This window comes from Pagrus pagrus, assembly GCF_965226575.1.
Source record: "Pagrus pagrus genome assembly, chromosome: 6".
In the NCBI taxonomy this organism is placed as follows: domain Eukaryota; kingdom Metazoa; phylum Chordata; class Actinopteri; order Spariformes; family Sparidae; genus Pagrus; species Pagrus pagrus.
Genome location: NC_140190.1, coordinates 16,906,709 through 16,930,536, shown reverse-complemented (window position 1 = coordinate 16,930,536; position 23,828 = coordinate 16,906,709). Strand labels below are relative to the sequence as shown.

Below are 23,828 nucleotides of genomic sequence, written 5' to 3'. Positions count from 1 at the left end.
AAGGGGGCACATTCTTCCCTCCTTTAGGTAATCCCTAAATCATGCAGGCTTGACTGTGTTTTTTTGCTTACCTTCTTGGCCAGTTCTTGACCTTCTTCTTTTAATTGCCTCAAGTATGCCTGGGGAGGTTTTTCTTTTTCCAGGGGCTCAGGGGGTGGCGGCGTGATTGATGGGCTGACTTTGTGATGAAACCATTGGACAGGATCGCTCTGTCACTGTTTGATTTAGCCTCCGGAAAAAGGTGTATTCATTACCTCATCAGAGAGTGGGGCAGAACCTCGTTTGAAGTTTGAACCGAGGAAATACTCCTTCAGGGCACTTGAACTTTTCATACCATAATCTGGGGGGGAAAGTCTTCTCAACTCTAAAGAGTCTTTAAAATGATGTTCTGTCACAGCTGTTGACTCAGTCAACTATGTTGATTTGAGATTTTTTAGTGACATGAGGAGTTTCACTTGCAAAAACAACATTAGATTGTAGATTTGTGTCAATTTCAGAGGACATGGTCTGTTTGATGGCTTCCAATAGTTTCCTTATTTATAACTCCTCTGTTAAAGTCTTAGCTGTTCGTGATCTTTGCGTCCATCACTGGTTCTCAGTGATGCATTTAAGCCCTCTCAGCTGGAGTCGACTGTTGTGGCTGTTGTGTAATGCCCTTTGTCTTTTAAAAGCCGCTCATTGCTACAACACCAGATTGATTTCAACATGAACAAATATATTTTATATTTCTCCGGGGTATGTGGGGGCCGGGTAGGGTGAGAACTGAGAAGCTGGATGAATGCTGGCATTGTCTGCAGGGACACACATACTCACTGCCTCACACACACACTCACACACACCTACACACTGCTCCCCATAGCTTGAGCTTTCTTGAACGCCCTGTCGTGTCTGAGCTAAACATTTGCCTGCTTTAGATTTAACACTTAAACACCACATCATGCTCACCTTTTCTTGTTTTTCCAGCCCGTCTTCTCCAGCACAGTGGAAAAAGCGACCTTTGACCCCTGACCATGAGTGGCGTGCTCGTAAATGTTTCCTTCAAATGCGCTCTTCCTTGTAATGTTCCTCTCAGATGGGAAATCCCCTCATATCTGGAGATTTATGGGGAAACTGAGTGAAAGGTCTACAAAATTTCTAAAGTGGTTTAGTCTCATGTTATCTGTCCTCTGAGAAAGTGCTGATGTCTGAGAAAAATGTGATAACGGAAAAGTTTGACATTTTGAAAGAGACACTTTTTTGCTTGCTTGCTAGTGTTAAAAGGGAAATGTGCTTCTTCAGGCTGCACATATGCAGTGGAGCTGTGATTATTTCTCAATTAATCGATCAAAAGTAAATTAGTTGGCAACTGTTTTGTTCACTGATTAATCTGGTAAGTCATTTAAAAACAAAAAAAGCCAACATTTGCTAGTTCCAGCCTCTGAAATATAAAGTTTGTCTGCTTCTATTTGTCATTTATGATGATGTAAATGAAGAGTCTTTGTGTTTTGGACTGTTGGTTGGACGAGTTAAGTAACTGGAGTTATTGCTTCGGGATCCGGGAAATTGCGACAAGCATTTTTCATTGTTTGTTTGTAGTTTTAGTTTTACAGATTGGTTGTGTCCAATGGGGATTGGTGTAGCCAACCACAAAGAAAAGAAAACAAACAAACAAACCGTTACATTGGTGAAACAAATGTGAAAGTATTTGGATTTTACAACATAAAAGTTTGGTTCAATGACAAGATAGGAAATGCAGAGGAATTTAGTTTCCTATATTCTGCTACAAGATCACTTGTTTTCACCTTCCTCTGTTATATTTACGATATTTATATGTATCTCGGGAGAAGCTTAATTCTGAGATGAGACGAATGATACCACTCTTGATGAGTATGAAGCTGCAGCCTGTTAGCTTAGCTTAGCATAATGACTGGAAACGGGGAAATCGGTGTCAATCTTTTTCATCTAACTTAGAGCAACACGGCAGCCTCATTGCGCCCTATGTCTCTACACAAGATGCATTCAGGGACAGTACTTGGTTGTAGGTCACCTGCATTTTGCCACTGCTCATAACAGCCCATTACATAATCACTGTAATTACGTGCTTAAATCAGGAAAAAATAGACTTGAAGTGTAAAAATATGCTCTGAGTTGCTCTGAGACTGTAAAACCTGAGTCATTTTGTGTCCTGTCTAGACAGCTGGATCAGACACACGTGATAGGAAAACTAAAAAATACGCCTGAAACGCCTCCTGTGTAGACTCCATAATGTTACTTATATGCAAAAGAAAGGTGATAACTATTAACAGAAAAACTAAATTTTTCCCAAAATGACGAACTCCTTTAAGCTATTGCAACACAGTAGAGGTTACACATTTAAAGCCTGCCTGCTGCTACCTGCGGTATCCCATGTGTGGGCTCAAGTTCCAGTCTGTATACACCTTCGATACACACACCACATCCTCAACCAAAGGCAAAGAGACAAAACACAACTGTAAGCCACATTTCAGCTTTCTGGGCCCGTCACAGTGTGTTTTTCCAAACATGAAAAAGGGCTCCTTTATGTGAATGGAAACTGGTGGAGTGTGAAATCAGAGGATCTTAGCGTAAAAATAAGACGTCGGCTAACCAGGGCTGTTTTTAGAAGTCCCTGAGAGAAAGAGTGTGTGTGAGTGTGTGTGTGTTACTGTATTTTGGGCAGGAGGGAACGTGAGAGACGTGTTGGGAGGGGTGCATGTAGGCGGCAGGGGAGGAGGAAGAAGACATTATAGGTGATTTTCCACCCCGTCTGCACTACTTAAAACATACACACCTCTTGTTTTCAAGTTTTCCGCACAAAGCTGGCCTTGTGTGTCCTGAAACTGCCCAGGAAGCGAGATCAGACGTGGGAAAGAGTGTGATGGTTGACTGAGGATACAGTAGCTGAAGCGGTGTCAGGTGGCCTCAAGATAGCTTAGAGAAAAGGTTGTGTAGTCCCTCAGTGTCAGCTCCCACAAAGCTTAACTGGGCTGTCACTGGAGATGGAGAGGATAATGGAAGCAGTCATTTCCACTCGCCCGCCAAATGATGTCAGCCACAGGGCAGACAGCTACAGATGTACAGCAACCACCTCAGTTCAAGTTTCCTGATCCAGATTAGCTCATAATGGACTCGACCTGTGTTTTGATAAGTAATAGATGCTGGATCACGAGCGCCTGTTCCACATTCTGGGTTCCTCGTAAGTTCAGGCCGCTGTGGTCAAGTATCGCTCATTTTTCCCCCGAAGCAAAGCCAGCACCGGGGCACGCAAAACTAATTTAAAGTCAAGGTTTCTCCTGTGTACAGTGGCAGTGTTATTATTATTATTATTCTACCACTGTTTATTCTACTGCGCCTGCCAGGGATATTTAAAAAAGATGACAGATGGAGAGAGCAGCGACGGTCGGCCTTCCCAGAGCTCGTCATGTCTCCTGTGTCTTCACGGGGTAGTGAAAGAGGCTTTTTAGGAGCGACAGCAGTGAGGCTTTTTCAGGCATTCCTTTGACATGACCTTATAGGAGGAACACGCTCAGGCCCTGGGTGGGGCAAAGACAGGCAGAAAGAGGCCACTGTGAGGAGCTGTCAGCAGGACGGACAGATGAATAAAGAGGGCTGGTGTGATGGAGAGAGCAAGGAAAGAGAGGGAGGGGAGGACATCAAGGTGGACAACTCTACCCATGACATCACTGAGAGGAAGAGCTCCCCTCACGCACCCGAGCATGTGCTTAACCTGTTAGCCGCGTTGCATGTAATGTACACCTCGACCGGCTGGCAGGTTTCCTGACTCACAGAGTCACAGTCCAGATCTTGTGTTAAAGTGTTATTTGATTTAGCAGCAGAGCCAAAACAAACCCTTGTCTGGTTCATTTAGCTGAGATTATCAAGCGACTATTTCACACCTCCAGCGTACAGTGAAGACATTATGCGGCCTGTGTGTACAGTAAGCATGTGCTGAAGCAGGTTTTTGTCTATCAAATTTCCCGAGTTAATGAAAGACTTCAGCGTGCTTGATGGAGAGGTTAATTTGTAGAGGCTATAATGTTTTCCTGTCCAATTAGCGTCACACATACAGCACGAGCACCCTTTGCTTCTGTATGTTTTCGAGCATCTGATCGGACACGTGTGCTCCGATAAAATGTCTCATCCTCATCTTGTCAAATTCTGCTCAAGTCTGGTTGGACAGGGGGTCCTGTATTGTCTTACAGTGGTGGATCTTCCAGTGTTAACATTCAGAAAACAGACGTAAGTCGTTTTCCAGACTTCCAGGAATTTCTGAAGTTCCTCGAATCGTCTATCAAAGTGCTCTTTGAAAAGGTCCAGAGTGGAAGGAAGCGGGGCGCTCGCCTCATGGGGAGGCAATCAGCCTTTTAGACAAACTTTCCCATTGCGTGGTCCTCGTGCCAGAAGTCAGTGCCAGTGCCTCCCCTTAGGCAGAGCTGCTGTAGCTCTAACTGGCAATAAAATGCTGTGTTTGTGTGCGTGTGCAGCTTTTTCCTCGCCAGACAAATATAATCCCAATCCCACTCTCATTTGTCAGTGAGTTACAACTATTGTGAAATAGCCTCGATGTTCTATACAGCCAGATGCTCGTGTCCAAGTGCCAGCCTCTTGAAGTGCCATATGTTTTCTCACGCTTGAAACTCATTAATTAAATGGACCACGACTGTGGAAACCATAAAGACCCCATTGTTGATGTATATAATATGAAGACTTCTGTCCGACCCATGTTGGCACTCAATAAGTTGTTATGATAGATGTATTTTTATTTAAGGGGGCTGAATATTGACATTTCTTTTCAAAGAATGCTTCATGTAGTGTTGCAACTGACTATTGACTCTCATTACCTCTGCCGATGTTTTCACCCATGTTTATTTGTTTGTTTGTTGGCAGATCTGGATAAAGAGATGGCATCAGAACATTTGTGTTAATTTCTCAGGGAATAACACATGGATCTGGAAAAAACATTTAGGTGGCTGGTGTGTATGAGTGAATACAAAAGGGGACTGTTGGGCCTTGGCGGAGGAATGCGCTCTACTGAGTGCCATTCTAGTTATCAATTGTTCTGCTGATTAATGTCTCAGCTAACTGATTATTTGTTTGGTCTGTAAAACACCAGAAAAGAGTGAACATTGCAGATCACTTTATCTTAGACCAACAGTCCAAAACACAAAATTATACCATTTTCTATGATGTAAGATGAGTCAAAGCAGTGAGTCCATGAAGCTTCTTATTTGAGATTTGTTAAATATTAAATATTTGGCATTCTTGCCTGTAAAAATTCCTTCAAAACAGTTGCTGATCAATTTTTCTTTGATCGCAGCTCTAGGAAATATGTTAAGTTTCGACATCAGTAATTAAACAATCCCTTTGTCATACCTTAATTTAAGAAATACAACGATAAAAGACCCTTCATCGATCAAAAACAGGATTCTCTAATTGAAAATGATGCCTAAACACAAGCACCTGTACAAGAACCTTATTAATAAAATATAGTATACAAAAAGAGCAAAGTTGTGATTTCATTTTTAAGTGTCTGATGATATAAAAAAAATAATTAGAGAAGCCAGCAGCTGTCAGTACTTGGTATTCGTCCGTGCTGTGGACACAGTTTGTACCGATAGTGTGAGATACAGTTTTGATACCAAGCCCTTCTGATAAACCTGCAGCCAAGCCAGCGACCCCTTACTCAAGGTATTTGTTGCCACAATCCCGTTAATAAACTCTCTTATCACAAAGTTCACCCCATGTTGTGTCTAAACCACTGAAGTATTTGACCTTGTTATGTCTTCGTAAAAAACACCTGCACTCGTAATTTGCTGCTGAACCAAATACAGACAGATAATTATATGGTTTACTGGCTTGTTTGGGGGATACATACCTGGTGAGGAAAACGGCCCAAACCCTCCGCCTCATGACACAAATATTGCTTTAGTGACAGTAAACTTTCTATTGGTCTGGTTGGAAAAAGGACTTCTGTGTTTACAGAGATGTAAATAATCTCCCTTTTAAAACATCCCCTGGATAGGTACAAACAACCTTAATGCTCCACAGACAGATGGCTGTAATATTTATGGCCAGCAAAGATCTATTTCCCTGTGTATTTAAGTCCATAGTTTCCTGGCAGTTAAATATTTTTTACAAGCGCCAGTGTAACTGAAAACAAGGCCGTCACCAGAGAGACGAGGCATTTTGGCCCAAAAGTCATCTTTATCATCTGCTTGTTTATTTCTGATGACATGGAAACACACCTCCTCATCATCTCCTGCAGTAATAGATAGGTTTGTATTGGATTTTGTGACAGTGAATTCCTGAACAGTTGCATCACATCGACCTTTCTAAATGCAGACACGACTTCTCTCCTTCACCGGCCTTAAAACCATTGTTGGCTGTGTGAGGACACTGTTATCATGCTCACAGATGTTTCAGCTGGAATGCATTCAATGCAAAGTGGTGTGAGGCCGTACTGTACTGGAGGTAACCACTAATGATTTAATGCACCTTTCCAGGGAGGGGCAACGGGCCAGATGGTTATTTAACATTCAGACTGGAAACTGCGGGAATTGTGTGGGTGTATTACAGGTACCTGCGAGAAGATGAAATGTGATCTAGGAAGTCCAGTCCAGGCTTATCAGATGCCAACACTCTTGTTTTTCTCTTTCTGTTGATGATCATGAGGTAAACATTTTTCATTTTAATAGGACTACCCTTGCAGAGAAGAAATAGTTACTAAAATGATCGGACATACACGGCACTCAAATCTGATGTCAGAATGGTTTTGAAGGGAGGAGGTTATAGATGCTGTTCCAACATACAGTACGAGCAGCACTTCTCTTAGGGCGTGCTGACACTTTTAAACCAGTGCCAGGAGGTCTGAAGGACTTTCTCTTTAACCTTGAAATCCTCGCTGCATGTGGACTTCTGATCTCCTGCAGCTGCTCTTGTGTCCAGTGTTAACCTGAACACTAACCTCTGTCGACTTCACTAGAGTTTCCTTTCCTCTTGGGACCTGTATATATCTTTGAAACAGCTTGTCTCTCAAATATTCAGGACTGCGGTTGCCAGGTTTGACCACTTGTTGCCAGCTGCTCGCTCATTTTTTGGGTGGTAGCCTCTGCCTCTGACAAGCTATCTGTGTAACTGTCTCCAGGCTTGTTTGCAGCATTGGGAAACTTGCTTTTTGTCACAACATCATCTCTGTCTGCGGCGCCAGCCCGAGCCGATTTACATACCTGTGAGTCCTGCAGGAGGCCCAGAGGAGAAAGGCATGCAAATGTACGTTTGGCTTGGCACCCCTCGGTGCCCACATCAAGAGCACTTCTCTCAGAGTGGCAGGGCGGTCCAGCAGCTCGAACACAGGTCGCTCTTTAGTGAGGAGGGCAAACTGAGGGCTTAGACTGAGTGGTAGTTATTCACCTCTACAGGTGCTCCTTTGAAATTCACGTGAGAGGAAAAATGCACTCATGGCGTACAAGATGTGCACTTCTGAATGCGCTCACAGATTTGCTTTTAATGGCAGAGTTTTAATGTTGCTGCGATTTAAAGTCTTGTACAGTTTAATGAGAGAATAAACTGATAAAGTTCAGATAAAAAAAATCTCGTTAACATTTTCTCAGGGTCGCTGTAAAGTTATGAGTTGGGATTAGGGGTAATATATTGCAATATAGCGATAGCCACCATATCTGTGATATTAAAAAACTAAATATTGATATCGTGTCAATATTACACACATGATGGCATCGTCTGAATAATCCTACAAAGGTGTTCGGCCTTGTGCATCTTCTGTTTATTAGTTCTTCTGGTTTCACTATTGGTAACTTGGTGAACACACACTTTCCCAGGCAAAAAAAATGGCAAAACAGTGACTACTAGAAAGAGAGAGTTGCTCGAAATTACAATTACAAGATGTTTCTTTACCATTAATGTGGCTACCCCTCTTAAGGTATAATTATACATTTTAGGAAATATATATCTTGTATCTGATGTATGTATTTGGGACAGTGGACCCAAGTGGACAATTTAATCAGGTTTTACAGCTAAAATTAACTGGATTTTTTAAATGTGATTTGGTGCCTTCATTCGTGTCATTCTAGCCACAAACAGACATTCCTGTCTGATTATTTTAATTAACCATGAACAGTTTCATTACTTATATTCCAGAAATTAAACTATGTAACAAAATATATTTACAGTATGTCATACATACCGCCCAGTCCTAGCGAGAGAAGTAGCACAATAGCTAACAGAGGTATTCACAGAAAATGATTTACTTTCTCCGTATCCCTGTTCTCCTCTGTGGCAGACACAGGAGAGACGAGTCATGTTGATTTACCCACACATTAATGTTTCCAGGCTGTATTGTTTTCCATTACACTCTTCAGTTTGATGGCAGTCTCACTTTAAACCCATGATTGATTTGTGCTCTGTCACCCTCAGGGGGTGTTTTAACCGCTCACTCGCTCAGTTTGATGTATGAGCATGTGTTTTTATTTCAAAATCTCCGAGCTTGGACCCTCTTTGGGTTTTTGACAGCTTGATAAAGTGTTTCAACTCCCAGAAATCTTCCATTTTAAATTATCTGTCTCCATAAACTAGCAGTGACCATCTTGTATGTGCAAGAAAGGTGCTGGTAAATATTATTGTAAATCCATTATCACCTCAGAGTGACTCTGCACTGAAACACACTGTAGATCTTGTCTTCTTTTCTGTTTCTCCTACCGTTCCAGATAACTCCTGGGAAGGATTTTTCTTGCTCAGCCAATGAAATTTAATGTTTTGGCTGCTGGACATTTTAATATTATTGATCCTCGGTAATTTCTAGAGAACTACTTTAACTCTTTGGCTTTACCAAAGTGCTATATCTGATAGAAATGTTAGCCTTGACAGTGAAACTCCATGATAAAAGGGTTAAAATACAGTGAGACTCACTTGTTCAAGGTTTTGGGATGTCTAGTCTCGGGACAATAGATCTGGCAGTGGCTGAGCACAGCTGTGTTTGTGCTGGGATGGTCTACTGGAGAAATTCCCTCCTTCCTCCAGTTGACCCTCAGGCCTGAGCCAGGTTGTCCCCGAGGGGCTGAGGGCAGCCGAGGCAAGAGGATGAGGAAGCAGGCGACCAGACTAACTTCCCCCTCACCTCTTCCCTCCTGTGACACCCCGCCCACTGTGATCTTTCCAGACGAAACATATCAACAGATAATTATCAAATCCAGAAAAGCCAAGTCGACAAATCCTTTAAGGAGGGTGTCCTCCCTGAATTATCTTGTGTCGACTTTGTGTGGAACGCAGCAGTGGAGGACACATGATAGAGCTGGATCGTGTGCTGGAGGTTGCGCCATCCTTTAGAGGAAAAATCCTCCCTCACATACACTGACGCTGATTGCATCATTGTTTAATGCACTCCATGTTTTACTGCGTGCTTAAGCATTGCATTTGAGTCTTTGGTGTACTCTGGTTTGTGATTTATATCTACATATTTCATAAAGTTCTTGCAATATAATGTGTACAAGATCAGACTACTACTGATGTAAGAAAGCTGAATATTGATCTACATTTAAAGATATCTAACTTTTCTGCATTAAAATCTCTAAAACTGGCAAGACACTTCTTATTTATTTGGGTGAGTTGTGTTTCATCATCCCAAATGTTTCCAACAATGTTCAGACCCAGAGAAATCCTACATTTTTGCAGTTTTTTGCAGCATCAGAAAGATTTTTTATCGTTTCTGATTTTTAAAAAAAAACAGTAATTCCCATGATCCCATCCTACTTTATGGTGTCATCGGACCGTGTCTTTTGTTCTCATTGTTTTGATTGAGAGACAGAAACGACATACTGTGTGTTTAAAGCAACAAAATGTAACTTCCTGCAGAGAGATACGGTTTGGGTTGGCGTCTGACCTGGAGACCAGACTCAACAGACAACTTTCTTCAGGAAGCTACATTTTATTGATTTGATAGTAGCTGTAGTTGCATTAGAAAATATAAAAGCATGGCATCATATTTCCCATGTGGGAAAAAAAATGTCACCGCAAAGCAACATGATTGATGCAGTGTCTCAGGGGAGGGGTTTGCCTGTAAGACCCACAACTTTGTTTTCACATCGTGTTTGATGAATTTTTCTCAGAAAAAATATCAACAACCTTATTTGGCAAGAAAACATGAAGTTTTATCTGAACTGTTTTATGTGAACTCTGGCCTTGCTCTCACTCAGTAATACTCAGTCTTTCTTCAGTTGTCACAAGACCTAACATGTGCCTCACCTGGCCCACGCTCTCTTCCTCCCTTGGTTAGTCAGGCTGTCTCTCAAGGTGGCTCCAGCCAGGTGATCTGACCAGGAATGCACTCAACGCCACTTAGGTCTTTGGCCTTTCAGGGGTAACAAAGCATGTCCAGCTGGGCTTTTCTCTCCTGCCTCTTCTGCTGCCGCATGAAAGAGACCCAGTTCTGTCTGACAGGGGGAGTCATTCTTCATAAAGAAGTGGGTTGTTTGTGGGAAAGAGAACTTCTGCTTCTTCTATCAGAGCAGTTCAGCTTGTTTTTTTTATTATGTATTGTGCAGACTTTGTGGAAATCGTTTGCCTCCCCCGTAGAAAACACAAAGTGCTTTGTTTTTGTATCTAGGTGGATCATTGTACTCTTGAACTACAGATTTCTCAGCTCTTGGATAAATGTGGGAATTCTTGATCTTTATCTTGCTTATTCTTCACTTGAAAACAACAAAATATAAAGATTTCCATTGTCTTTCTCTGGAAAACATGAGCTGGAGCTGAGTGTCAAGATAGATGGGCTCTCAGTCAGTTGTGTTTTTGGCAGCCAGGCTTTGTTGACCTTGAGACGCTGTGAACGCTGTGCTCTGCTTTTACGTTTGCACCTGTTGGGATCATGAAGGACTTAAACAAATGCAGTCAGATGTTTCTCTGCGATGCTGTGACTGAGTTGATTTTTCTACACAAGATATCCAGCCCTTCACAAGAAAGCACGCTCACTGTCTCCAGCCTTGTCTCCTCTCACCTCTCTGTGTCTGTTTTTAATTTTCTCGGCATGTCATCCTCCTTCTGTTTCCTGCTCTCTCTCTGACTTTTTACCCAGTTCAGTCTCTGTCAAACACAACATAACTCAACTTTTTTATGGATTATTTATTCATGATGAGTTTTTTGCGATAGAGAATAATTGGAAAAAGACAAAAGGCAAGCAACAAAGGTCACAGGGCATCATATATCTTCAACTGTTTTCCTCTCGAGTGTACAAACTGGCTGTGAGTTCAAGAACCTGTGTGATGAATCAAACCCGTGGAGGGATATTGTGCAAGGTGTTTTTCTTCCTGTGAGGATATAGCAAAGGGAAACTGGACCCATGTTGGAACTTGAGTGTGATTAAGATCTTATCTGATAGGGACCAGACATGTTCTGATGGTTGAGTTCTCTTTAAATAATGTCTTTTTTAAAAGATAACAGAGCATCCTAAAGCTACAAGACGCTCGCTCCACCACCAGACATCTGCAATCTTCTTCTCTGCACCTTCTCTGAGTTTTGCGTTTTTCTTGCTGATCCACAGCAGTTGTATGTTGAGTGAAACCAGAGAGTCGATGTTTACGTGCCTCTGATGTTACAGGAAAGAGTCTTAACTGATGTACTGTAATGTATAGGGTCCTTTTTTTTCTTATCGCCTGCGTTGCCTCGACATGAAGCTAGAAACCTCAGGAAGATGTTACGACCAGAGGTGGTTGTCACTTGGGCGATATGTCCATTAAATGTAGCAGTTTTTGTTAGAGTTTGGGCTTTTTTCAAATAGATCTTGTACTGGAAATAGACCATTTCCTTTCTTATTTTCAGAATGAAATCACAAATTCTGACAGACATCTGATCTACAGCTGAAACTAATAGTCGATAAAAGGATAATGAATTGTACAATTTTTCAAGCATGACTCGTTGGTTTCAGCCTCTCCAGTAAGAGGATTAGCTGCTTTTCTCTGTTTTAGATATTTGAAGACGTCTCTGTGGACAAATTGAGAAAGTGATTGGCAGATTCATAAATAATTATCTTTACGGTTTTGCTTTGTAGAGCTTAATAGGCTCCGGCACAATCGGATGTTGTCGTTCCAGGAACATCATAATTATTGTCGTGCAGGACTGTCATTGCAAATAATCAATCACATTTCTGTAATTCTGCAGCTGTGCAACTCCCTCTAACATGTGGGACACATTGTGAAAGGGTCTATTTTAACCTAAAACATCTCTGTTACAGAAAACTGAAAAACAACAGCAAATAATAAGTCGGCTTAGTCTAAAAAATAATAAGTATGCAGTATAACAATGTTCCAGACCTCAGTCTCCTCCCTGGTAAGAGTCCAGTACTTAACCCATCAGCCACAACAGCTCTTCCCAGATGTGGACACTGTTGTTTTTCTTATGTTGAAAAGATGGTTCAGGAGAAACCATAATTATGATGTTCAACAACACAAACACAGAGATATCAGATAAATCAAGAGCTCCTCCCAGCTTCTGGTCTGTCACTGCACACTCTACTGTTTTTATTCTCAAGTCCTTCTGTGTGGTCTTGATTTGTGCAAATTAAAACTCCAAACCATAAAAATATATTTTGAATGAACTGCTACACACAGCCACTTTGTTTCTTTAAACATAAAGTATACACTTTAAACTAACCCAAACAGAAACAGCACATTTTACAGTCAACCAGCTGCCAACACTGATATAAAACAGCTGCTGTTTTTCATCCTTTCTATCTTTGAGTCCTTTACACTGGACGTGGTCTGCACTGTATCAGTATCACTCATTAACACACTTCCCTGCCACAGTCAGTCTTATTTTGCCCACAGCTATTAACAGTAAACTGTCTCTTTCCTACGGACTTAATGTTAGATATATTTCTTAAGAAAACGATGGGATGCCTGTGGTGATTATTTCACTCTTGTACTCCCAAAATCCATAAAGTTCATGTGCCTCATCAGTCACATTAACTGTAATAAAGACAGGAAGTGGATGGGAACAGTGCGCCCCTGTAAATCTGCTCACTTTTACTCTGTTTAGATGAATCAAATTCATTAATATTACTTATTTCAAATTAATTCAAAATGAGAAGCCAAGAACTGAGTTTTAGGAAAGACTTGAATGCACCCTCGTATTTTGGCGAGTAGCCTTCAGAAGAACATCTGCAGATTGTCAGTCTGTTTTTCCTCATCCCCTCAAAACATTTCAACTTAAGGAGTCAGTAACATTTGAACTTTGTCCATTTCTTAGCATATTTTAATTATGAGGCCTGTCCATCTGTTCCTGATTAGATTCTGAGAATCTAGTTTCACGTATTTCTTCACCAATGAATGGACTGATTTAACATGAAACCACACCACCGCCTTAGTTGACCTGTTATGACTCATTTTAATTAACTACATCATCTACACAGGTGAAGTTGTGCCTTTAATAGTCAAGTTTAAGTTGTTATTCTTTAATTATCTTATCCCTTTCCTTCTCTCTGTGTCTCTTTAGTTGAAGCAGCCGGACAAGGCAGCAGCGGCGGCTCACACCTACTTCCAGGCCAACCCAGAACATGTGGAGATGGGTCAGGACCTGGAGCAGTACAAAGACCTGCAGGGCGTTGAGGTGGAGCACTTTGTGGATCGAGAAGCCCGGCCTCACCAGGTAAGATGAGAAATCATGAAGATGGAGGTGATTTTGTTTTGTTTTGTTTTGTTTTGTTTTGTTTTGTTTTGTTTTGTTTTGTTTTGTTTTGTTTTGTTTTGTTTTGTCCGTTTACTTTTTTATCCCGTTTGATGCTTCTGGCTGAGCATCTCATCGCTGTTACCTGTCAGCCATCTTTTTTCAATCCTGGCCAAAATGTCTGGCCGCTTTTTCTACGTTGCTTCTTTCCTAAATGGAAAAGTAAAAACTGTTGTCACTGAATGAAACAGGCCTTTGTGTTAATGGCCCTTGCAGTTTAATGACTGGAAACCCATTTGGGCCTTTTAGTGCTGGTTGTGGTGAAGCCCTGAATGCAGAAGAGTTTGGGATCCTTTGTGCGCTGATTTGTTTACAGTTTTTCACCCTTCCCCGGCCCCTCTCTCATTCCTCTTTCTGCCCATACATTCTCTCTTCATCTTAAGGTCAGGCTTGTACAAGTTCCTACAGCACCCTCTGGGTAAAGCTACTTACCACTAAACTTTACTGAACTTCAGTCATTACCAATAATTTAAGTTATTGTGTCACTGTGGCTTCTCTTCACTTATCCCTAAATAGCTCTGTGCTGTGTTAATGTAAATGCACGTACTTTACATTTGAGGTTTTTTTGGCTTTTACTCCATGTTATTATTACATCATATTTTAAATGAATTCCTAAAGAACTGACAGGAGGAATCCATCTTGGCAACTGTTTATTCACCCTCCTCTCTCTCTGTTCATCTCACACAAATGATCATTGCTGCTGCAGGAAACCTCATGTGCACCAGGGGGCTTGTAAAGCCTTTTATGAACTGGCTACAGGTTTACTTACAGTTGTGTGTTGTTGACGGTAAAAGTGAATAAACATTTGCTAATATAAAAATGTCAAAGGTAAATACTTGAATACACCAACAAACCATAAAGAGCTTTTCTGAACACCAAAGGTCATAAAAACTTGTCCCATCCTTCCTCTCTCCTGCATCACAGCACTCCTTCGCAGCAGCGGTGAAGTTGTACAACAGCGGCGAGTATGAAGCAGCCATCGATCTGTTTGAGGAGGCTCTCACAGAGTACTATAAAGCAGACGTGGAGTGTCGGGCCCTGTGTCACTGGCCGCAGAGATTTGAGGGCTACGACTACCTCCGCTACCGTTACAGCCTCTATGAAGTCATATCAGGTAAGAACCAAACGTCAAAAGATTAAGATTTATCCTCCATTTATCCTCAAAACATGTCTCTGTGGTGCATGTGAGTAAATAACTAAACGTTTGAAGTGAGGCATTGATAAGAGCCGGGGTGCATTAAAGGAGAACTATTATGCTTTTTCATTTTTACGCTTTCCTTCAATGTTTTATATTTGTTCTTGTGCATGTCAAAGCTCTTGGAAGTTAAAAAGGTCAACAGAAGCTCCTCTCTCCCACAGAAATCACTGCTCCTGAAATGCCTTGTCAGTAGTCCCGCCTATAATTCGGTGACTTTGTGACGTTGCGCTACATCACCGTATCACTCATTTGCGTAATTTATGCCTAGCAGCTAGTTTGGCATGTAAAAATTCACTTAGCACAGCTGCTCTGTTGTTGTCAATGGTTCTGGGTCAGGCATGTTTGAGCTGACCAATCAGAGCAGACTGGATATTTCGGAGCTGGAGCCTTAAAGAGGCAGGAGCGCTGCTGCACCGCACAGTATGGAAAAACCGGTGTGATTTTTGAGCACTAAAGCATGTACAACTATTCTAGTAGTGAGCCAAAATAAAATGATGAACCTGAAAATGAGCATAACATGTCTCCTTTGAAGGTCCCATATTGTGCTCATTATGAGGTTAATATTTTTATTTAGGTCTCCACTAGAAAAGGCTTACATTATTTTGGATATGATTTATTGATGTAATGAGCTGAATATGTTCTTTGCAAATGGCAAAATCATAGAGATGATTAACTATTTACACTGTAAGCTTTTTAATTAGAACCAGGACTTTCTTGTGTAGGTTGTGCTGTAAATCATTTACACCTCTTTCTGTGCTACATCCACAGAAACATGTCCGTGTTGAGTAGATGTTGAAATGACAGCTGGCAGTAATTTAAACCCTCATGTACATGCAGTGACGATGTAAACATTATGATGACACCCATCATGGTTCGACTGGGTTTTCAAAGCTTTTTCAGTATTTACTGTGGCCTATTTGGATATGTTAGTGCTTTCTTTTTTACTTATTGGTTTATTTAAAAGAGGGTCAGTGTACAATACTGTTGTCCCTGGGCGTGTAGTGCACATAACAATGCTAGTGCTAGTGTGAACTGCTTTATACTAGACCCCCTCCTACATGTTGCAACAAATTAAAATCTTCCCCAGATGTTTAGGATTTTCGCCCTCTGAGAAATCCCGCCTTGTGTTTCTTGTTGATTTGTAAACACATATTGTTGATTTATAGACACAAAACCCTCTGACAGTGGTTTCACGAAATCCCTGTCTTGGGTTGATTCAGAAAAGTCTTGAAGATTCATGACAGTGTTAGATGAAAGGATAGAGACTGTTTGTTTAGTGTGTGGAGCGTTTTATCAACCGATCATGGCTGTTCCACCAACACGTCTGACTGCACTGCGTGAGCCCGAGCCTGGTGAAGCTTAGACAAGGCCAAACAACACCCTTCACGCTCACTAGGTGATCAAATCTCCCTGGCAGCAGCCTGGAAGTGGTTGGAAGCTGGCACTGGGTCAAAGGGCCGATGAGTGATTGCAGCCACATTACTGAAGGTCCCTAAAGTTTTATCCATAACCATGCTGTTTACTGTAAACACATATTAAAAGGAGGAATTTGTAAGATATAGCTAGAATTTTCCTTAAATTTAAACTTAAATTAAAAATTAACCTGGCCCTTCCTGTCACGTAATACCATTTTGTACCTGAAGTCTCCAGCCAGCCATAGCTGTAGCTGGGGGATGAACGTGAGCAGCGAGTTTGCTACGTTTCACGGCCTCTCTTGCATTTTGATCTAATAAATAAACATAATAGGCTCACAAAATTTTGAGAAATTAAACATTCTGAAATACAATTATTCAGCTTCTGAATTAAAGTTTCTCTCTTTTACCAAACTAAGACGAGCTGCATTGCCTTATAAACTCAACAAAAATTAAATAAAACTTCAAATTTCCTGTCGTCAAATTGGCCTCTGTCGACCTTGGAGTCTGATTATGTTGCCTGCGATGTCAACACCAACACTGTCTAACACTGAGCTAACTAGCATCAGCTAGCAAAGACAGCAAAGAGTATAGTGAGCATCAGTTAGTGGTAACTCTGGTAATATGCTGCCCCCTTATTGTTTGAGCGACCTTTGGCGCGTGGCCATACGTATCAGCAGTCTCACAGAGATGCACTCAAACATATGTGTTTTTATTCTATCAAGATGTTAGGTTGGAAATGTGGACTGTGTATGGAAGCACACCATATACCGTAATCGCAACTTCCCCAGTTTAGTCCCAAGTCACAGTTTTATTGCATTTCATTCCTCCTCTCTTTTCTTCATGTCTTGTCATCTCTCCACTGTTAAACACCATGTTTGAAAAAAGGCCCCAAATGCTCAAATATACTTGTAAAACAGAAGTATGAACTGTTGGTCCATGTCAAGCTTGATATTAGTTCATCAATATTTGTTTTCATCAGTCGCCAAGCTTTTCCTGGCACTCCACATGTTTAAATACAGAGATTCATATGTCAGTGCATTGGCTTGAGTTTCTTGGAGGTAAGAAGGTGCAAGTAAACCTCTGACTGCGAAGGCTTCAGAGCAGGGCACAAGATTTTGTCCCTTAAGCGTCCATGAGCTTTTCATTATTCTGTGGTCTACCGCAGCACTGGGGTTTTTTAAATTAGCTGGAAAAAGAATGGAGCAGTTCCTCTGAATTCACCACACATTACAGATTTTAGGACTTACCGTTTTACTGAGTAAACTTGTCTGATCACTGACAATACTTTATCAGGTGAAGACTCTTTATACCACATTACAGACCCTTGAGGATCAATAAACCTTACTTTTGATGCCATTAAGATTGAGGTGTGGAAGACTCATGGCACATACCAGAGCCTGTTGATCTGACTCACTGCCCAAATCAATATATTGATTTTGGAGGTAAGGCATGCACTGTGGTTAAGAAAACATTCTACACTAGAGAATTAGCTCCTCACTTAGTCAATGTAATGATTTATTGCACACAGTCTCTTAAATAACTGAAAGGAATACCGGTCCAAACCCCAGTTAATGCGGATGTACTGAGTGATATTCGCTGCTGTAAACTTGAGAGCTTGTAGGATTTGGTAGGCTCAATTACCATCTCCGACAGTCCAAGAAAACAGTCTGAACCAGGGCCAGGAGAGCAGCCTGAGAAACTCCACTGACTGACTACAAGACCACCCTCTGTCTCTTCTTCTTCCTCCTCTCTGTCTCTCTTTAACCTCACTTGACCTCGTCCGTTTACTGGGACTTGATGGCTTTCTCTTGGCGTCTTTTCATAAAGAAACAATCTGGTATTTTTATGTTTCCGCTCATTCTCTGCAAATTGTAAATGTTGTTGTGTGGAATTCCTGTTGAAAATTGTATTTTTCCATCCAGTTTGGTGCTCTCAGATTCTTGTTCAGAGGCTTCCCGAAAGGATAAGTTCAACCAAAACTAAAAATCCAATCATTATCCACTCACCGTCACGCTGATGGAAATAACAGGGGAAGTTTTCACAAAACAAAAGTAGTCCTCAAAACTTTTCTGGAGCGTCACAGCAAAACAGTGTTGCAGCATTCTCCTAAACGACTGAAGTAGATAGACTTGTGTTAAATATGTAACTTCACCTGCCTTTCCATCGGCATAGGGGAGAGGTGATGATGACTCATCTTCGTCCTCAATCTTCTTAATGCTACAAACTCGTTATTATTTTTAAATTTTTCTGTCTCTGTGTTTCCCATTGTTCTGTTAGATTTTTTTCTGACGTCATGGCTTGTGAAAACACATCTGTTTTGCAGGTTTTACAAAAGTTTCAGGTTAGAATTTCCTCCTAGTACCTGAACACACCACCTGACAACCTTTTCAAACTTTTTTTAAACGACTTAATGTATACTGTTTTATTTATTTTGATTAACAAGCAAGATAAGACGACAATGTCTGCCTGTACTGAGGAAAAAATGCTGCTCTCTAAACAGACAGAGCAGTTGAACAACAGAGGTCACTGTAAGACAGCTCAGCCCAGCAGCCACTTGGCATTCATCAAGCTGGCAGAGGAGAACCTCGCCATTATTTCATAAGCATTACTCATACAGTTTTAATGCGCTTCATAAATAAACTCATATTTTATCTACCCTGTTATTATTTCATTGGGTTTACAACTGTGCCGGGCAACAGAAGTCCAAGGGCCTTCACTGTGCTCCTGCAGAGAGTCAGGCGTGTTTGATGTGGAGGGATGTGCAGCAAAACTCCACCGCCAGCAGCATCATAATTACACCATTATACACACATACATCAACAGTGGTCAGTAGTGCTTTTTCTGACACGAGTCAGGCTTTTCTCCCTGGAAACTGAGGCGAGCTTTGTCCAGTAGCGGCAGCTTAATTGCTGACAAGCATGCTTTGTCTCAAATATGTATGGCCTGGTTGCATAAACACAGAAAAGAAGGCTAATTAGTTTTCGCCGTGCTTTGTTTTTCTTAAAATCAGAGAATTATTTTCCATAGCACCGCTCGAGTAGAGCCTGTGATTATGGTGTTTATTTGTGTTGAGATGTATGTATGTCATTTTTGAGGGTAATATAATCTGTTATGTGAGTTTAATAAAAGAGAAAGGATCTCCTGGAATTACTTCCTCGTGTAGTGGTTTGATTTTCAAAAGAGAAATCCGAAACCCTGTCGACTCCCTCTACAGTACAGCGCGATTCTGATGTCCGCTCCTATGAGACTCTTGAAGAGATTGAAACAGACCACGACTCTGCTGTGTGAGGGTGAGGAGAGTAGCGCTGCAGCTGCTCAAGAGTGACCTCACTATACATTCACGCTCCCAACACACAAACAGAGGAGCAATCATCCTCTCTGCTGGCTCGACATCAGGAAACGTTATGCAGCACCCTGTGAAATCTGTCTTCCCTGAAGGATCAACAAACAACAGGATTCATCGCCACCTCAGGAACAACAAAGACATGAAAGCACCGTGCTGTTGAAAAGGGAACAACAGTTATTTGACATCATGTTGGACCAGTTTTATCTGATTTGTTACAGCTCATCAAGTCATTGCAACGTTTTTTCCCCCATAAATTACGTGTTCCGATGAATCTAAAACTGGACAACAGGGAGCAACACTGATGCACCTTAAGAGCAATTTTCACCATCTGGTTACACCCAGTCTTTAGGTTCTCATGTTCATTAGACGAATAAAATCTGTATCGGCAAATTGATGTCGCTCGATTTGTAGTGACAGATTGTCTGTTGTCTTCAGGCCTTGATGCCAAACCGGTTCATCAGCAGTCAAAGGAAATCAGTGTAATGATTCAGTATCTGCCCTGTTGGTTTCTAGTAGACTAACATCTGTAAAGCTAGCAAGACATTAATTATTTTCAGCTGGTTTTCAAGCGTGTAAATCGGAGTGAGTTGATATCACGCTGATGATCTCAGCAGATATAATAACTGTGGACATGAGGTCATTCTGTGATAATGGCCATATTGCATCAGTGCATTAAATGTGCAACAGACCACACAGAGTCAAAAGGGGCAGCAGTGAGGTCACATAACAAACTGTGGCTGTAGTATAAACAGTCTAATGGGAGCTGGGGGCCGCTGAGTGTTTGACGAAAAATCATTTACTGCTTTGAACTACCTGTTTGTGTGACTGACCAAAATGTTGTTTTACTAACAATCCAACAATGGAAAAGGTTTTCATCTACGCCAAAGGAATCATTCCTCTGAGGCACTTTGTAAAGTTTCTTCCTTTTTCCCCCATTAAAGTTTTTTATGAGTTTTTTTCCAATCCAAATCAAAGGTCAAAGGATAAAGAGAGTTGAAAGCTGCTCCGATTGCAGAGCCCTTTGAGATGAAATTATTATTTGAATTCACATAGTGCCAAATAAGAAGCCAAGGGACTAATTATCTCATTATCTCACAGTCATGTTGATGATCTGAAACCATTTAATTCCAGATCACTTCACTCAGGTGCTGCACTGTGAACATGAGTGTGTTCGAGACCTCGCCAACCGGCCGGGCCGCCTCTCGCCCATGGAGAACTACCTGCCTCTGCACTACGACTACCTACAGTTTGCCTACTTCCAGGGTGAGTTGAGCTCTGTGTAGCACAGTCCGAGTACAATTTGTCTAATTATGAACAAAGGAGAAGGATACACCCATATATACACACACACACACAAGCACATGCACATACAAGAACCCCTGGCGACCACAAAGAGCTGCAGACAGGCTGAGTCAATCAACAGTTAACCGCACCCTCTTTGGAGGTTCACATTGTCCAACAAGTATTTATGACTATCTGGCGTGTGTTGTGCGTCTGAGCAATCTTGATTTGGGTGTATCCAGTCTGATGTCTCTCAGGTGTGTGTGTGTGTGTGTGTGGATGGTCTCAAGCCCGTAGTGAAGGAGTGAAAACTCATTTATGCGACGGTGTTGGCACAGAAACAAAGCCTAGTTGGGAGAGACAGTGTGCTGAATGGTTGTGAGATCACCAGATTATACTTAATGACCCATAAGCATGTGGCTCTAATAAAGTGAAGTAGATCATTGAGTCTGTGCAAACACGCTGGGGGAGCAGGATGATTCCTACAGCCACTGATGGGTGTGTTTGTAAGCCTAATGTTTTTTTTACCTGAGTTTACAAAAAGTGTCTCAGTGAGTCAGATTGTGGAGTGCCTGACATGCAGCAGGGTTTTTCCTTTCTTAAGTATCAACATTCTCATTTTCAGAACCAGAAATCCATGTCAGTCACCGCTCGCCACACGTCAGTAATCTGAGTCTTCTGACACCTAGCAGCTCTGCGGCCTGCTGTGTGTTACACTCTGTGGCTCCACACCACACTGCCGGATTGGACGTTTGCCATCACCCAGCAGCAGCCTCTCATTGTGCTTTAGTTGCTTAAGTTTCCTAAATAAATCCACAGTGACGTTTCACTGTTTGACTGAGCGCAAATCTCCAGACTCTCGTTGACCTGGGAACACACAGCTGACAGCAGCAGAAACGCTGCCTCAGCCTCGGCCAAGACAGGAAGTCTTTGGATAACCCTGCGCCTTTACAAGCCAGTAAAGAGTGTGTGTGTTTGTGTGCGTGCGTGTGTGTGTGTGTGTGCACGCGCACTAAACAGCAGTAGTGTAGAGCAGACTGTGCGTGTTGCGCGTTTGTGCATCTTTGTTTGGATGACTACATGTAAATGTGTGTTTGCATTTGTATATGTTAAGCGCAGGAAGGCAGTACAGGACAGTCCTGCTGTATGTTTGTCCCACTTCATCACTGACATCCTGATGCTGACGACCGTGTGTGTGTGTGTGTGTGTGTGTGTGTGTGTGTGTGTGTGTGTGTGTGTGTGTGTGTGTGTGTGTGTGTGTGTGTGTGCGCGCACGCTTTTTCCACTATGTCAACCTGAGTGCAGCTTTTGCTCCATTGTGGTAATGGTGTTGGAATGTCAACCGTGATAGATACGTTTCCACACACACAAAACACACTTGTCATCCAGTCGATGCTCAGCAGCTCTGTAGAAAACAGTTTGGACACTCAAGGCAGCTCATCTCCTCCTGCCGAGACCTTTAAGTGAGTGTGAGGTGACATTTCCAATCTTGTATTGTCTGCTTCCATGTTCTTAAGCTTGTGGTCTTCCTCCTTTTGGTGCGTCACCGCCACCTGTTAATCAGTGGGAACAAACTCATAAATTTGTCAGAGTGTGCTAGACTTCGAAAACTCATTCAAGATTTATTTATTTATTGCCCCACGTTTTTGGAAACTTGGACCAGTGTTCCCCTCGTGCTGAATCAATAAAAAACCTTCCACATACATAAAAGACAAAAATGACAGAGTAAATGCCAGCTGCAACTGGAAAACAGTTTTTCTGTCTGAAAACTCGACAGGTTTTCTGTTTTTTATGTCCACAACCGAGTTGAGTTGGCCATATGCAGTTAATGTAAACTGAAGCACTCAGTGAAGCTGAGTTTGTTGTCCAGTCACCTAGTTGTTACCATGTTTACAGCTTGTCTGTTTACCCTGGTTACAGACATGCATGTGAAGATGACCATGAAAAGAATTGCTCAAGCACATGGAAGTAAAAATTTTTAAATAATCTATACGTTTATCACGTGTCAACTGACATGACCGAACCCCCACCCATCGTTGGGTTTTTGTGACAACCCAGCCCGGCCTGTCGGGACCCATCAGGTATGGATGCTCTAATGTTAACCACTCAAGCTGTTTTCTGTCTCTCTCTGCAGTGAACAGACTGGAGGAGGCGCTCCAGTGTGCTCTGACCTACCTGTTGTTCCACGAGGGAGAGGAGTCCCTCGTGGATAACGTGGATTACTACAGAGAGAAGCTGGGACACGGTTGCAAGCCGAGAGAGGTCAGGATCCGTTGTTATCATTGGGGTGGGGAGAGGTAGCTGGTTTGGAGGCTGAGAGCGAAATGTAGAATAAATACAAGGTATAGGATCATTGTCAACGACTGGCTGAATAATCTAGGTTATTTGGATTGTACTTTTGCACCAGAGTTGTACAAAAAGTAAAAGCAAAGGCATACACAAGACAACAACAAAACACTGGTTGAAATTAAGAGTTTGTAAAAGAAAGATTAACAGATAAAAACGAGTAGACCAAGCTCCAGATTTGTGGAGTGGTTAGGAACTTTTAACATCAACAATATACTTTTGGACTTTACCTTATAGGTGATTAAAAACTGTTTTAAAATGAGATCTCAAAGTGTATTGACACTAAAAGGACCATTTTGTGTTTAAAGCCTGGCTCGAGACTTTTGAATGAGTTTTGGACGATTAATGTAAAACTGAGTGGAAAATGTATTACAATAACATGAGCAGGCCCTGTGGGGGAGAGTCTAAGGGACTGGAAGAAGACATACAGCGAAAGAGACTGGAGAGGAAAAGCGATGACTTTGAGTGTAGAGGAGGAGACGGGAGGCAGCCGGCTGTTTGCTGTATTTCTTGGATG

General features: G+C 41.8%; 1 protein-coding gene across 1 annotated transcript in view; it reads left to right on the top strand.

Annotated features, from left to right (window-relative positions):
* p3h2 (prolyl 3-hydroxylase 2) overlaps positions 1 to 23,828 on the top strand; it is a 63,518-nt gene that overhangs the window by 33,134 nt on the left and 6,556 nt on the right. The window contains exons 2-5 of the mRNA XM_084355948.1: positions 13,495 to 13,647; positions 14,650 to 14,839; positions 20,816 to 20,947; positions 23,100 to 23,227. Coding sequence (XP_084212074.1) covers positions 13,495 to 13,647; positions 14,650 to 14,839; positions 20,816 to 20,947; positions 23,100 to 23,227 — 603 coding nt within the window. The remainder of the gene's footprint in view (positions 1 to 13,494; positions 13,648 to 14,649; positions 14,840 to 20,815; positions 20,948 to 23,099; positions 23,228 to 23,828) is intronic.